This window comes from Apus apus, chromosome 15 (assembly GCF_020740795.1).
Source record: "Apus apus isolate bApuApu2 chromosome 15, bApuApu2.pri.cur, whole genome shotgun sequence".
Taxonomy (NCBI): Eukaryota; Metazoa; Chordata; class Aves; order Apodiformes; family Apodidae; genus Apus; species Apus apus.
In genome coordinates, this window is record NC_067296.1 from 1,184,426 (window position 1) to 1,199,920 (window position 15,495).

Sequence of the window (15,495 nt, forward strand, 5' to 3'; positions counted from 1 at the left end):
CTTGGGGACCACGCTGGTCTCTTCTGGCCTCTCCATCTATCACGGGACGACAAACACGAAGGGAAGACAAACAAATCTTTTGCACTGCTGTTAAGAGACAAAAGTGAAACCATCTTGAGTGCAGGTACCTATAAAGATGTCAAATGCTACCAAGAGCACTCGATGTGTTCCCCCTCTGTTTATACAGCTGTGTCCCTGCAGAGGGAAGGAAGAGGACACACTTCTGCTTGACTTTGGAGAATGCAGACAACAGAGCTGACAGCCTTGGTGTGCTTTTGCCATTACTAGACCAGACATCCCAGCAAGGGTGTTAGATCCCACCTGGGAACACTTGCATTGGGCTCAGCTCTTTGCTCTCTATTTTATGAGCTAGCAAAAGGCAAGAAATCAAGAAATCTCTCCCAGGTATCAGACTCGGGGAGGGAAATCGTCCTCTGCACCATAACTGGACGTGCAACGCGTGCTCACAAACAGCAGTGACAACATGTGATGGATGTGCAAGGAAACAGTGCTCAGTCTCCTGCTTCCACAGGCAAATACTGTTGGCTTACTGGTGTGAGGATCAAAAATAGCCTCAAACTGCCAAGCAGCCCATGACCTCCTAAGAGAGCTGCAACTCACACCTTTCCCAGCACTTGCCCTTCAACAGAGTTCATTGAAGGCTCAAAGTGCTTCAGCAATGCCCAAGATGCTGCCTGGCACCAGCCTGGCTGGCAAGGAAAGGTAAAGCAAAGCCCTGCCCACACTGCATTGCCCCTGTGAGGGGTCCTCCCTGACAAGAGGGCTGGAGAGCTGAGGTACAGGGCAGAGCTGGCACTGCTTGTCCCTTGAGGCACAGCCATTCCCCAGACTGAGGCAGTGGAGGCCACGTTCCCCTCCTGAGAGCCTGAGGGAGAAATATTCTGAAGCCAGTGGAGCTCAGGATAGGTTATACCCTTTACTCTTGCACTCACTCCTCTAGAAACTTGGGGTTTATTGGTGCCCATTCAAGCTGCCCCACAGCACCAAGCTTCAGAGGGACAACGAGGGGAAGCTGGTCAGCTTGCAGCAAATCCCATCTGCCTGTGGCTCACCTGTGGTCACTGGGAGGACCACAGGGAACTGGGAGCTACTGGGGTTCTGCTTAAAGCATTTCTTACTGTTTGGGTTTCTGCTATCAGGGCAGGGATCATCCTCTGGATGGGTCTGAAGCTCAGAGGGGCTGCTTGTGGGGCAGAAGGCACAGGAAGCATCACAGGCACCAGTAAAGCTCTGGGCTCTCCCTGGTGCACTTTATGTGCACCACCAGTGTCTCCCAACCTCAGTTCTGAAGTGAATACAGCAGCTTCTCACAGGGGGCAGCAACAAGTAGCAAAGTTCAGTTTTGGGTGCTCTAGAGAACATATTTTCGAGAATTGCCATCCTGCGTGGTTTTCATCATCTTGGCTTTTTTCTCCTCTCCCCACCAGCAGCAGGTGCACGGAGAGGGAACCTTGATCCAGAACCCAAGCTGTTAAAGAAATGGTTTGCTGCACTGCCCAGAAGCGGGGACAAGGGGCACTGCTGTGGTGGCAGGAGAGCCAGGCTCACCCAAGCTCTGCTCTTGCCCTTGGTTGAGTCACTTCTGCTCAAGGTGACTCAGCTCCACTCACTGCATGGCCTCCCCAGCTGTTAGTGCCATGTTCTCCATGGCAGGATGACGGGACAGGGCAGAAAGGAGGCAGAGCAGCCCCAGAGGAGCCATCCCTACAGAGACTGAGGAGGTGATGCTTTTGTGCAGCTGAAGCTGGCAGTTTCAATACAAAAAAACCCTCCCCCCGATTGTTGTCAAACTGGTTTGAGTGTAAGAAAATCTCTTTGCCAAACAAAACAGCATCTCCTTACTGTTCTTGCATTTTGGGCTTAATGTGAGCAAATAACTGTGCCCAGGAGCTCTGTCCTTGCAGCCCCACCTCCCTCCCTGGCTGAAGCTGCAAGCACAGCCCAGCAGCTGAGCGAGTGAGCAGGGAAAGAGCCAGAGCAGCCAGGCTCACCCACAGCAGCCAAACCCCTCAGCTCTGCCATCCCAGCAAACCCTGCCAGGAGCAACCGCTGGAGGTCTTGTCACTGCCTGACACTCCTGCCCGTCCCTTCTCCTCTGTTCAGCACAAAGGGCTCTGGAGCAATGATTATCTTTTGCCGTGTGGTTCCCTGGTGCCTCACACCAGGGGGCCTGGCCCAGACCAGGGCAGTCCAAGCAGTCCTGCAGTGGAGAAGGCAGATGGCTGTACCCCAAGATGAGGAGGGCACGTGGGGGGCCATGCTGGGTGGGCAGCACTTTGCCCAGCGCTGCACCCCTCGGGGCAGCAGAGCTTCCCAGCCCACCTGCCAGGCAGGCAGTGCCCCCCTGGCCGCTGGAGCCTCCCAACAGCGATCAACAGAGAAGGCTGAAGCTCTCCCTACCTGCCAGGGTCCTTCCTCTTCTCGGCGGCGCAGTCCCCCTTGCCCTTCTCCATCTCCTGCAGGAGGGCCATCTGGATGGGAGTGCTTCTGCCCTCGCTGCCGGTGCTGCCGCGGTGCTGCCGGCCCCGGCCGTCGGGCTGGGAGCTGCGCTTCATGGCCTGGAGCTGCGCCAAGGGCACGATGTCACAGCCCTGGGGCCGGTGCCACACCGTCTGCTGGGTGATGGCATTGTAGTAGTAGAAGCGGTTGTTGTTGTGGTCGAAGAGCTCCCACCACTGCCTCTGGTCCGACTGGCGCACCTTCAGGTTGGGAGGGGGCTCCCAGCCGCACTCGCCGGTGGTCAGGTTGACGTACATCCGCTCCTGCGAGCGGGGCTCGATGATCTCCACCCAGTCCGAGCTGCAGGGACACAAGAGCCACGTTAGTCTGGGCCAGAAGCTCGAGGCAAATGGGGTGTCTGGGAGTCCTGTAAGAGCCGCTGCCTCTGGGCCAGGTGGCCCTGCTGCAGATCAAAGCAGCCCTTGGGGCCATTCAGGGATCTAACAAGCTCAGAAGAAGATGAGGGGAAGGGCTTGAGGTGAGGCTGAGCCAAATCAGCAGCTCCCTAGCACTAAGAAGGGGAGGTCACCCCCCGAGCCCTGTCACAGTGTCCCAGCCCAGGACAAGAGGCACAGGGCGGGTGAGCATCGTCTGCCGATGATCTGATAACTCACATCTCAAGGGCTGGTGTCATGGCAAGAGTGCTGGCACCTGGCGAGACGTGTGGGGGAACTCGCCCTCGAGAGCAGGGAGGATCTGCAGAGCAGGATCTGCTCCTTTTGGGAGCTGCAACCCTGTCGTTAATGGAGACCAAACCCCTGCTTCCTGACGATGCAGGCAGCCTGCCCACAACTGTCTGTCAGCAGGGCTCACACATCAAGGGGCTGGAGGGGTCCTGCTCCAAGCCCAGACCTGATTGCCTAAAAGATACAAGTAGGGAGTAAATGGACAAGACCATCTCCATGGCAAGCTCTTCCCCTCCTCCCTTGGCTGATGGGACAAAGCATTTGGTGGTCCTTTGGGTTCAGGTGACCAGAAGGACAGACATGGCCTGCTGCTGACCCATATCACTCCTCTGCTGCCCAAGGAGCCCCTCCAGTGCCAGGTTCCTCACCAGCACCCACATCAGCCCGGCTGAGGACTCAGGAATCCAGCAAGGCAGGCAGTGCTGCAGGGCTGGTTTTCAGGCAGATCAGGGCCATGGTTTAGTGACAACAGATGCGCTGGGCTGCGCAGTCCTCATACACAGCACGTCAGCCTTTGACACCCCCCACCTAAAAAGCTGGCCCAGGGGAGAGCAGAGCAGCTCAGCAAAGCCAGTGCCTCAATGATTTTGTAGTCAAAACCATTTCACAGAATCACAGAATCTTAGGGGCTGGAAGGGACCTCCAAAGATCATTGAGTCCAACCCCCCTGCCAGAGCAGGACAAAACAAACAAAAAACCAAACAACAAGAAACAAACAAACTAGGGCAGGTCACTCAGAAAGGCATCCAGACAGGTCTAGAAAGTCTCCAGAGTCTCCACAACCTCTCTGGGCAGCCTGTCCCAGGGCTCTGTCACCCTCACAGGAAAGAAGTTCTTCCTCACGTTGAGGTGGAACTTCCTGGGCTCCAGTTTGAATCCACTGCCCCTCGTCCTATCCCAGGGCACAAGTGACAAGAGCTTGTCCTGCCTTCTCGATGCCCTCATGTATTGATAGACATTCATTAGATCCCCCCTCAGTCTTCTCCTCTCCAGACTGAAGAGCCCCAGGTCTCTCAGCCTTTCCTCTTGAGGCAGGTGTTCCAGTCCCTTCATCATCCTTGTAGCCTCCCTTGGACTCTCTCCAGTAGATCCCTGGTCCAGGTAAACAGAAGGTGCAAACCCCAGCAAGGTCTCCTCCCACACTGGAAAGATGCTGCCACAGAAGTGATGCCACCCCTGACAGCACACTTGAGTGTGCAGCTGAGAACAGAGATAAAACCTACACCTGCACCCCAGCTCCTCCTCACACCCTGAGTCCTGGCCTTCCACCCTCTTCCTATGCCCTGTGCCAGTGGATGCTGCAAGAAGGAGGCCTTATTTAACACACTTTTTTTTGTGTGTTTAATAAAAGCCACATGAGGAGAACAGGTCAAGGGCCACCCTGGGAACACACTTCTGCCCAGTGCCTCAGGGGTTGGCCCTGGTGAGGGCATGTCCCCAGGAGCCATTCCCAGAGGTGTGGCAGGAGAAGGGAGGTCCCATTGCGTCCCTCTTGTACACGCTCTGCTGCTGGCGTGTGGTTCCTTGGAGGGGTCTGGGTTGATGGTGGCAGCATCTGGAACGGCAACATGGCAACATCTGCAATGGCAGCATGGACTCCCAGCACTCAGCCTTGCCAGACCAGTGGTGGGAGAGAAGGTATTTGCTGGCAGGGCAGGGTGGCCCTGGTCTGCCCTGGTGTTCTGGAGAAGGTCAGTGTGTCCCTTCCCAGCCAGCAAGTATGGGAGGGGATTTAATTGCTTGTCACACCTCCCTGCTAGGAAAACCACTGAGCATCCTGGCACACCCCCCTAAAGAGCAGGCTGCTCTTTGACTCCTTGAGGATGCAAAATTGATAGGTACAATGTCAGCTCAACTCAAAATAAACCTCAACTGCCTCTGAAAAGGTGCAATTCTCCCCGCCTCAGATACACCACGGAGTGCTGACCTCCACACAGCCTCATGGAGGGCAGATGTTCAGGCCACCACAGACAGGCTGGTTGGGGAAGCTGATCAGGGTGAAAGCCACTTTTTTGGTGGCATAGGTCCCTTTTCAGCCAGGTCAGCTCCCCCAGCTCCCACCACAACCATTCCCACTGGTACCACAAGCAGCTGGGAGCAGAGCACATGGCATCGACTCCTGTTGGGCTTCAACACTGCCATTGTGCCTGTGAGGAGACCCCACTCAGAAAAACCTTCATCCAGAAAACATCTGGCTTGTTGTTTGGTATTTTTTGGTTAAAACTACCTCAGTTCCCCTATTTGACTTCAGGTGCAATGCAAGCAGCTGTACCAGCACCCCACACCCTGACTCGGGGTGGGAACTGCAGAGCCAGCCTGATTATTTCCATGCAGTTGAAATATCAAACCACAGGCACCAGAATAAATCAGCAAGTCACTGCTGTTATTGAGGGCATCGACTGCAAAGAGGTGTCATCTATAAACAAGGCATCAAAGGAGAAAATGAGGGCAGCAGCAGAGCCCAGCAGTGCTGGGAGGAGGGCCAGGCAAGCAGGTCCACACAGACAGCAGCAAGGAAGTGCAGGTAGGACAAGGAACCAGCAAAGAGGGTCCCAGGACAGCTGAGAGGGGACACAAGAGGAGCAGTGACCTCTGAGAGCACCACAACTCATCATGAGAAGGACACACAGTCAATAGGAAAAGGGGCACAGGGGACTGAAAATGGGACTTGGACCCAGGTGGCACATTGGCAGCTTCAGGGCAAATTATTCTGGTGCTGGAATGTGGGGGTCTTCACCCAAAGGTGGGGGCACAGCCCACTGCTCTTGGGAGGGGATGGGCAGGGGGGAGGAGAGCAGGCACTGGAAGGGCTGGAAGAAGAAAGCAAACACACACACAGAGACCAGCCTGGGAGAGAGACAGGAGGTAGATACAGAGTATTTGTTTGGCAAGGAAAAAAACCAGAACCCTGCAGGACCCAGCTGAGTGATGGAGACGCAGTTGAGTGACCAACCTTTTTAACGTGCAAGAACACGCTGGTTTTGATCAGTTTTGCCAGCAACTGGATCAGCAAAGCTCTGAGACACCAACCGCGCTACCAGCACCGCTGCTCCTCGGGAGAGAGGAGAGGTCAGCTATTTTCTGTTAAGTGCAAGCTATTGAAAATAACGAATTCTTCTCATGGCACTTGGCCACGACTGAGTGTGTGTTGCTAACTATAGCCTTCCGCTTTCACAGGCTGACATCCATCTCTGTGTGCAAAGACACGTCAGTGGGTGACTTGGGCTGGTGACCTCTTCGCGCCCCTTTAAACCGAGAGGCTGAAGATGACCAAGGGGGTGTTTGACCAGAGGGGAAAAATGTTCACAGAATATGCTGAAATACCAAAGAGTTTGGTACAATCACATTCATATGTAAAGAAAGCAAAGGAAACGCAAGGAGCACATTCCTGGAGCAGGGCCAGCCCTGGGCTGCCACACAAGCCTTGAACATAACATCAGGAACTCTGGAAAGACGTGATAAACCCAGGATTGCAGAGAGATAAGGCCATAACTTGGACATTAAAAAAAAATCAATTCCAGCTCCCCTCAATGGGGTTAAAGAAGTTTCCTCTCAGCTCCAGGCACTGGGCAATGCAGCAGCCATGGAGCCAGAACTGGCGGGATCATTGTGGTGGTTTCTGTCCATCTCATCTCCTGGGACTCAACATCCCCAAGCACAGGACTTCCCTGCAGGTAAACCCAGACCAACCCCCCACCACTGAGGTGGGGACACACAGGCCACCAGCATCGTGGCAGCACCATGGAACTAACCTGTCACCAGAGCCTGCAACACAGAGGAATTTCAACAAAATCCCCACAAACAACCCCACATTCCCAGTGTCCATCCTCCTGAATTATCATAAAAATTCCAGGAGTTTCCTCTGGGCCCTGAGCAAACACACAAATACTTTTCATGCCTCATAGCTTGTAAATAGGCTACAGCTCTGAAGGTACTTGCCCTGGGCAGGCAGATTTTTTGGAGGGGTGGCAGGGCCATGATGGGGCTGGGGGGGCCTTGGTGCACCAGGAGTGCATTTAGCAAAAGGCAGCACAGGGTGTTTAGCCACAACCGAGCAGAGGGTTTACATTCCCAGCAGGAGGCTGAGCCCTCCCAGGCCAGCAGCTCTTTTTGTGCCAAGTGTACAGAGAGCAGGGAAGAGCCCAGGTGGCTGTGCTCTGTCCTGCCAGCTTCTGGGGCAGAGGTGATGGACATTTGCAAACTTTGCTCCTTCAAAAACAGCTTGGGTCCCTCCTGGCTGCCCCTTCTGCTTAGCCAAGTCTGGGAATCAAAACAAATGCATTAAAATAAGTGTATTTCTGCCTGAAAGTGCATCTGCTAGGCATCTCCTGATTAGATCTTCTCACACAGACTATAAATGTTAGTGTGAGGTCCAGGAAAGAATAAAATTGTTTGAACTGAAAAGAAAGAAGCAGGACTAGAAATGGAAGGGACCAGGTAGAGGAGGATGTGTCCATGTGCAGACTAAATGCCTATTAAGTGTCCTGCTTGAGGATGAGGAATGAAGAGTTTGGCCATCAGACATGCACAGAGACTGAAGCACCACACTCAGAGTTTGGTCACACTGTGACACTGGCTGGAGGCAGGGACGTGTGTGTGTGTGTGGTCCAGAGTTCCTGGCTGCAGCAAGTGGCTGGGGTGATGGGGACTGAACTGATCTGTCCTATAGAGACAGGGTGTTCAGAGCCTCCTTCGTCTGCTGCTATCGGAGCACATGACAAGGGGCCCATGAGAGGGAGCAGGAGCAGCCTTATGGAGAGCAAAGCCATGTTTACAACCCCAAGTGCTCCAAAGGGAGCCCCCAGCAGCAGACCAAGGCAAACCAGTTAAGGAATGGGGAGCAGGTACCATCCCAGAGGCACTGAAGCTGTGGGCATCATTGCTCCTCTGTGGGTCCAGGCTGCAGGCCAGCTGCAGAGCAGCCTGGGCTGTGCTCAAGTGCCCCAACATCAGCACAATTTTAAGAAGTTCATTCTTGTCCCTTCACCTGCATAACGGGCAAAGCCACCCCAGCACAGCACTGGGGTGTCAGACAGACTCCCCTTAAAATAACTTCTCTCAGTGCAGACACTGAGCAATAAAGTGCAGCCCCTGGGTGGCTCCAAGTCACTCAGATTTGCACATCAAAGTCAGGACAAGGCTGTAAAAGTCATCTGCACCTTGGAGCTGCAGAGGGCCTCCAAGAAGGTCTCTAGGACCAGCTTCTTGTGGCAGTGCTCCACCAGCTGACTCAGTCAATTTAGGCTTTATTCACCATCTTCTCTCAGCCAAGTCCAGAAAAGCTGTAATTTAGATCTTGAGAAAAAAAAAAGTACCCAAACCAACCCTCTCCACATTTATATATATCTGAACTTCTTTTGAATACACATGCGTCCTTCTAAGAAAAATTATAGAGGAACCAAAATAAATATAATGTCAGCCTGTTCCTAAAACTCTCCTGCTTCCGAAAATAAGCACTAGGCAAACAAACCAACCTCTGCTTCACAGGAGACAGACCAGACTGTGAAAATATAGAACAAATGGCTGCAATTGCTCAAAGCCTGAGCATGTATGTTCAGCTCCAGCAGAAGCAGAATGAGGGCAGCCTTCTGAAAGCAGAGCCCAGCCAGCAACACGGTACAGAGAGAACAGAGCCCAGCACCACGACTTGGGTGGGTTAGAGGTAGAAGAAAGCCTGGACAAGGTCCTGTCGTGCAAAGCATCTCATTAATTTGACATTTTTAACTAAAAACAAACAAACAAACAAAGCCCCAGGTGTTCTGCTAAGTGGTATTTTCGAAGATAGAGACATCAGGTGATAAATTTGGTGGCCTTTTGGTGGCAAGAACCAGATGCTGGTTCTTGCAGCTTCCCCAGCCATTCCCACACTCTCCCCCAGCCCTCAAGCCAGCATTGCTGGCTTCCTTCTTGCTGCCAACAGCCTTCCAATTCACCCCAGCTCCAGAGCAGAACTGATGGCATTAGGGCAGCTCATCTCGGATCAGGGCAGCGACCAGATTAACAGCAGAGTCCTCCAAAATCTGGTCTCAGAAGGAAAGAAGCAAGAAACAGGGACTTTCAAGACATGGCTGAGATTTCTTGAGGTCTGCACAAGAAGACTTTGGGGGCAGAGGGGAATCCTCTCCAGGGGAGGACAGATACTGTGTTGAGTTGTGCTACAAGGATAATAAACTGAAAATAAAACCCAGAAGAGCCCCAAAGGCATTAAGGTCCTACAGCCTGACACCAGCACCAGAACTTTGGGTGGGATGGATGCACAGGCACCCCTGAACACTGCACTTCAGGGTAAAGGCAGCACAGGAACTCCCACCACACCAACCTTCATGCCCTCCACCATCCATGCTGCGCTGAGGATTTCCCACCAGGACCTGCACAGCCCCACCAGCAGCATCAGGCTCAGACTGGTCCCCACCCTGACACCACCTGCAGGCAAGCCTGGAGTCACCCACCCACAGGGAGGAGAAGACAGAAGGACTTGAAGTGCCACTTGCTCCCAGTCCATCATCCATTCCTCCTCCACAGCATGGGGATTCTGTGACAGAGGAAAGAGCAAGAGGCAGGAAACATCCAATTTTCCTGTCTTTGGGATGGAGCACAAAGCACCTGCTGGATGGGCATTAACAGGGCAGGAGTTCAGGTACTGAAGATGTGGGTGCAGTCACCAGGGGACTGCACGGACCAACGCTAAAGGACGTTGCCCCTGAGGGCAGGGGGAGAAGCAAAAGGAGGTACCCGGGGAAAGGACCTGCTGCTCCCCTGAAGACCAAGAGCCTCTCATTCCTGTCCACGAACTGCGGGTGAGGGTGAGCAGCTCGGGCTGCACTATGGCCAGAGACCAGCTGTGGCCGCTGCAGCCCGGGCAGGAGGCACAAGACTCAAGCTGTCACCAGGCGTTCAGTGTCAAAAGGTCACAGGCGCTTCCCTCTGCTCTGTGCACGGGTCCCCAAGCTGGCCAGGGACACGGATGTGGCTGGACAGGCTCTCCTCCCCATCTGTCCCAGCCGACCCAGGGGCTTGACGTGACTGGGGAACAAAATCCCTTGCAGAGCTTGAACCCCAGGCCACAGCAGAGTGGTGAGCCAGGTTCCTTGGGCTACAGGGTCTGCTTGGACACCCTGTCCAGCCCCCAGGCTGCTGCCATGGCATCCCCCAGAGCTCTCCTGCTACCACGGCTGGAGTTTTCCTTTTCCACAGCACCACATGGCCCAAACCCCCAGTCCTTAAACAGCCTCCCTACAGCTCTGCTCTGCCCCAGAGGCAGCGACACCTCCTAAGCTCAGTGAAGGCTTCAGCAGAATCGTTTTTTCCTTTTAAGGGCTGAGCATTTGAACACGAGTTTCGGAAGAAAAAAACCCAACAACATACTGGCAGTTTTCATCCCCTCCCTCTCCTTCCAAAACGTGCTGCACAGCCCCATCCAAATCCCAGCTCTGGGGGAAGCTGGGTGCCAGTGGAGGGTCCCTGCCCAGGGGGCACAGGGTGCCCCGGGGGGGCAGCTGAGGCCTGGCACAGCTCAGTGCTGTCCTGCTGCTGCACAGCCACAGGCTCCATCAGCCCCAGGATGCCTGCTCAGCTCTGGTGCCACTGAGACTTGGAGTGATACCAGCAGCTCTGCACTGTGACAGTGACCACATCCCACCTCAACGCACCAATAACCTGACTTTGTTCTCGGGGAACAGGATTTACATGGGAAAACCTCAATTTTAGCAACATCCTAGAGGAGAAGTCTTTCCCAGCTGCTTAGGTGAAGGTATTACAGGACAAACTGCAAGGCCAGCAACAAGTGACCACCATGACCGGGACACACCCTGCCCTCCCTCCAGCCCAAGCTCAGGCCCTGGGCAGCAGCCTTGACACCTTCCTGACGTCCCTGCTTCCAGGGAGGGTTGGTACAGGTACAAACCCTGCGAGCAAAGCTCGATGAGCATCACCTCGGTCATCCCACCCACGGGGTACTCACACGAGGCCATCACCAGCCAGACCCTTCAGGTGTGCAAATCTCTGCACTGAGGTACCCAAGACCACACATCTGCTTTCTCCTTGTGTTTTCTTGGGACACACCAAGCTAAGACAGATACTTCCAGCTGGAGAAGAAGTGGGCTTTATCCACCTCGGGGAGCATGTCCAGCCTGGAGAAGAGAAGGCTCTGGGGAGACTTCATAGCAGCCTTCCAGTATCTGAAGGGGCTACAGAAAAGCTGGAGAGGGACTTTGGACAAGGGTTTCTAGTGAGACAACAAGGGGTAATGGACTAAAACTGGAAGAGGGGAGATTTAGGTGAGACATTCAGAGGAAATTCCTCATTATGAGGGTGGTGAGTCTCTGGCCCAGGCTTCCCAGGGAAGTTGTGGAAGCCCCATTCCAACCCAAACCATTTTATGATTCTATGTGCTGGCACTGAGTCATACAGTATCTACTCAAAATGGGACTCAAAGCACCTAAAGGTCTTCCAGTGTGAATTGTAACACTGAGCTGTTCCTGTTTTTATCAGAGGGTTGGACACATGGCAAGAGGACAGGATGGAGCGAGAACCTGTGCATGAGTCCCCAGTGAGCCCCAGGACCATGGGGCTACCTGCTGATTGAAACCCTGGCCAGTGGCCAGAAACCTGAACAAGGCTTGGTCCTGTTTCCAGGAACCTCTTGCTGAACAGAAGTCAGATCTAAGCAGGGCAACATTTCCCAACGCTGACAAGGCTGCACCTGGGGCCAAGAGCATCGTGCTGATACAGCGGCAGGAACGACACGGAGAAGACAAACCCGCCAAGAGGATGAAGGGTAAAAGCCCAGAGTCCTGGAGAAGCAGCGCACGCCAAGTGCTCTCCCTGTGCCAAAGCAAGCAATGTCACACAGATGATATCCCTGCTATTTCAAGGATATGGCAGCACCCGCTGCCCTCTCTGTCATTCTAGGAATTACTGACAAAGGTCCTGATTTATCTAGCTTGCTGCCCAGCTGCTTCAGGACTGAGATTTACTCTTCACAGCCTCCTGCAACACCACTACCCATTGCAGGGGTTCCTCCCAGCATTGTCACAAAGCCCTTTGCAGCCAGGGACCTGCAGCTGCTGCCTCGGCCGGTCGATGCCAAGGACAGCAGCCCAGGAACAGGAGGCTCCACAATCAGAAGCTGTTCTGGAAAAGCTGCCCTGCCACATAAACCCAGCAACTGCTGCACCACCCCAGCAGCAGCCCACATCACTCACTGCATGAGGAACGTGACTCTGCAGTGTTAACTCTGCAGCTGATTTTCATCATTTCTGTGCACAGAGAGATCTTCCTGGGCTCAGTGAAGCCATGCAAGGAGTTGCACAGCCACAGACGTGCTGCAGGGCATTTAGTTTCCCCATGCAAGAGGAGAAAAGAACAACAACTTTTGTACCATCTTCACTGAAAGGAAGAGAGAGCCCGCAGCAGCCGGGATGGAGCAGAGCCAACAGCCAAGTGCCAGAGGCTCGTTTACAGCAGGCACAGAGATGTTACACAAGGGAACACTGAGCAACGAGGACAAAACATTCAGAGAGGTTTCTGAATGATGTTGGTGAGTGAAGACCAGGCAGACAGGAACAGAAAAGAAACCTACAAAACCAGAAAGGGGAAACCCATCAGCTGGTACCTCAGACTGAGCAGCTGCCTTAGCAAGAGCATGCAGGGACAGGGACTGAAAGGACCTCTTGAGACACCCACCTCAGGTCTAAAATAACTCCACCAGACCATAAAACACCCACCACAACTTCAGCTTTCCTAAAGAAGGCCAGGAGCTGGCAGTGGTGCCGGCAGGAGCAGACTAAGGCTGTAATTACAGGGTGGAGAACCTGCGAGGCAAGGCCATGCCACCAGCCCGGTGTCACCAGCCCGGTGTCACCCAGGGTGCCAGCTGTTGACTCCCTACAAACCGACAGAGCATAAGGCTTTCAAGCACCAGTCTGCAAAGCTACTATCTGAAGCAGCCACATTCCTAAATGCATGGCGTTAGCAAAATAATGGCCCTCTGTCTCCCTTCATTTAAAGGGCTGCCAGTCATTTATTAGCTGAAACACAGAGTCCCTTGAAAACTCCTGCACAACACAGAGGCGGCTGCAAGGACCGGGTTATTTCTCAGCTAGCACAGCCCACAAAGACACTGGTGGCTAAAAGTATAAAACAAAGATAACAGTGTTTCATCACAACTTTTTTAGGCCGCTTCATTCTTCGGCAAATCTCTCGGGCTGCAGCTGTCTCTGCCGACCCTGTTGAAAAAACTAAGCAGGAACAAATGCAGAGAAGCCCTTGAAAGTGTTAGCTGTCCAAGCTTGTTAAGCGTGACTCAAGTTAACTGCTCCAGCGCCGGAATGGCAGAGGAATTTGGCAGCAAGTCAAAGGCAGTAGGAAACAGAGAGTCCACAAAGGAGTAACTCTCCCCTGCGCCTCGAGCTGCCACCAGGAAACTCATCCCGACAGGACTCCGTGCAGAGGAGCTGCTTCAGAGTCATCCAGCCCAGTCACCCAGCCCAAAGCACACTAATTTCCTCTGGCAAGGGAAGAGAGGCAGCAAAGAAATAGCTGAAAACCTCAGCCACAGAGTTCATAAACCCTTCATAAAACAATAAGCAAAAAAACCCCTCTTTTCCATGAGAAATTAATTTCTTTCCCCACCCCCCCAACAGGAATCACTGAACAAAAAGCTGATGGGACACAACAGAGTGAGGATGGCCCACCCAGCATGGGTCCCCTCCTGCAGCACCCCTGCCCCACGGGGCAGTGCAGGGTTCCCTGCTCCACGCACACCTCCGCCTCTGAGCAGCTCACCCATCAAGGAGTGAATTAGCACTTTGGGATGAAAAACACCACCCATGTTTGATTTTTTCCCCATTGTTTTTAATTCTGATGTAATAAACCATGAAAAAAAGCTTCCTCCAAGAGGAAAGGCGTGTGTAAGTGGTGCCCCAAACTGACATTCTTTTCCCAATTGTCTCCAAAACATTCCGGCGTGGGCAGGAGTCACATCCCGTGAGCTGTAATTCAGCTTCTGCTTGGTGTGTTACACGCTTGTGTCTGGAAGGTTAGCAGTGACTATAGTAACACCTTCAGGCTCCAAATAAACAAAATTACAAATTATGTACAGTTCTGGTGCTTTATAAAGATCTAGAATGATTCAATGAGAAACAAAGGCCGAGTGGCTCAACCTTGCCTTAAAACGCAGTCACAGCCTTTTTGAAACTGAACATCTTTGCAATCTGGTGTGTCAGAACAAAGCATGATTAGTTAAAGCCCCAAATCTGCCTTTGCTCTCACCATGTCCCAGAAACAAAGGTGGGATTAACCTTCCTTAGAGTCAGCAAGAAGCCAGTTACTGGTGAATAACTGTGGCAGTCACCCAAGGCTCTCAAAGAGGGTCACAGTTATTTCTTGGAGATGTCCAAGAGAAAATCCAGCTGGGCTGTGTGAGCTGGTGCTGTCCCAGTCAGGCTCACTGGGAGGAACTCCCACATCCATGGCGTGTGCTGCCTGCCCTTGACAGCACCTCTGGTGGCACCACATCCAACAGAGCCTCCTGAGAAACAGGTAGGGCAGCAATAAAAGAAGGATGAGTCGCTCCCTGCAGACAGAAGTGTGTGATTTCTTGCCTTGGACCAACCCTTGGCAGGGCATAGGCTCATTTCTTCAAATTCTCCAGGGAGGTTGACAGGATAAAGGATTCCATGTTTTCCCTACACCTTTTCCTCTCAGTGATGATGGTAGGTGGTCAGCCCAGTGGGGTCACAGATCTGGGGAAGGGTGATGTCAAAGACAGTGGCATCAGAAGAAGGTGCAAGACTTGAAAGTGCTGGAAAATAAGGAGAGCCAGAGTGCTCCTAGAGTATCTTCCTTTTAACTCTCGACTTGGTGAGGAAAGGGGGCTGGGAAGCTTTTACAGTTTGCAGCTACACTTGTGCAGAAGAAAAGTGAACTCCCTGGGGGAGAAGAGGCTGGCCTGGCAAGACAACTCCTTCCTCTGGAGGGATGAAAATGGTTGACTGCACAGTTGTGACTTGAGTACAGCCAGAATCAGTGGTGGGGAGGGGCTCATGACCATGGTCCTCACCCAACACAGTGTATCACAGATGCTCAGGCTCAAGAGGAACCACCCAAAAAGAGCAAAAGCCCAAGTTTCACCTTTTCCACAACTCCTTGGCAGGTGCCAAAAGACTTGGTGATGGTACTTCTGACAAGCTTGTAATTCAAAGGAGATTCATACTGGCATGCTGATGTGGTTGGGAAAAAGGTGAATGTGCATTTGGGGGTTTAAAAAGTCACTAAATTAAACTACTGC

The 15,495-nt window shown here is 53.0% G+C and overlaps 1 protein-coding gene across 1 annotated transcript in view; it reads right to left on the reverse strand.

Annotated features, from left to right (window-relative positions):
• LOC127391142 (rho GTPase-activating protein 39-like) overlaps window positions 1-15,495 on the reverse strand; it is a 55,023-nt gene that overhangs the window by 25,747 nt on the left and 13,781 nt on the right. The window contains exon 2 of the mRNA XM_051633476.1: window positions 2,422-2,820. Coding sequence (XP_051489436.1) covers window positions 2,422-2,820 — 399 coding nt within the window. The remainder of the gene's footprint in view (window positions 1-2,421; window positions 2,821-15,495) is intronic.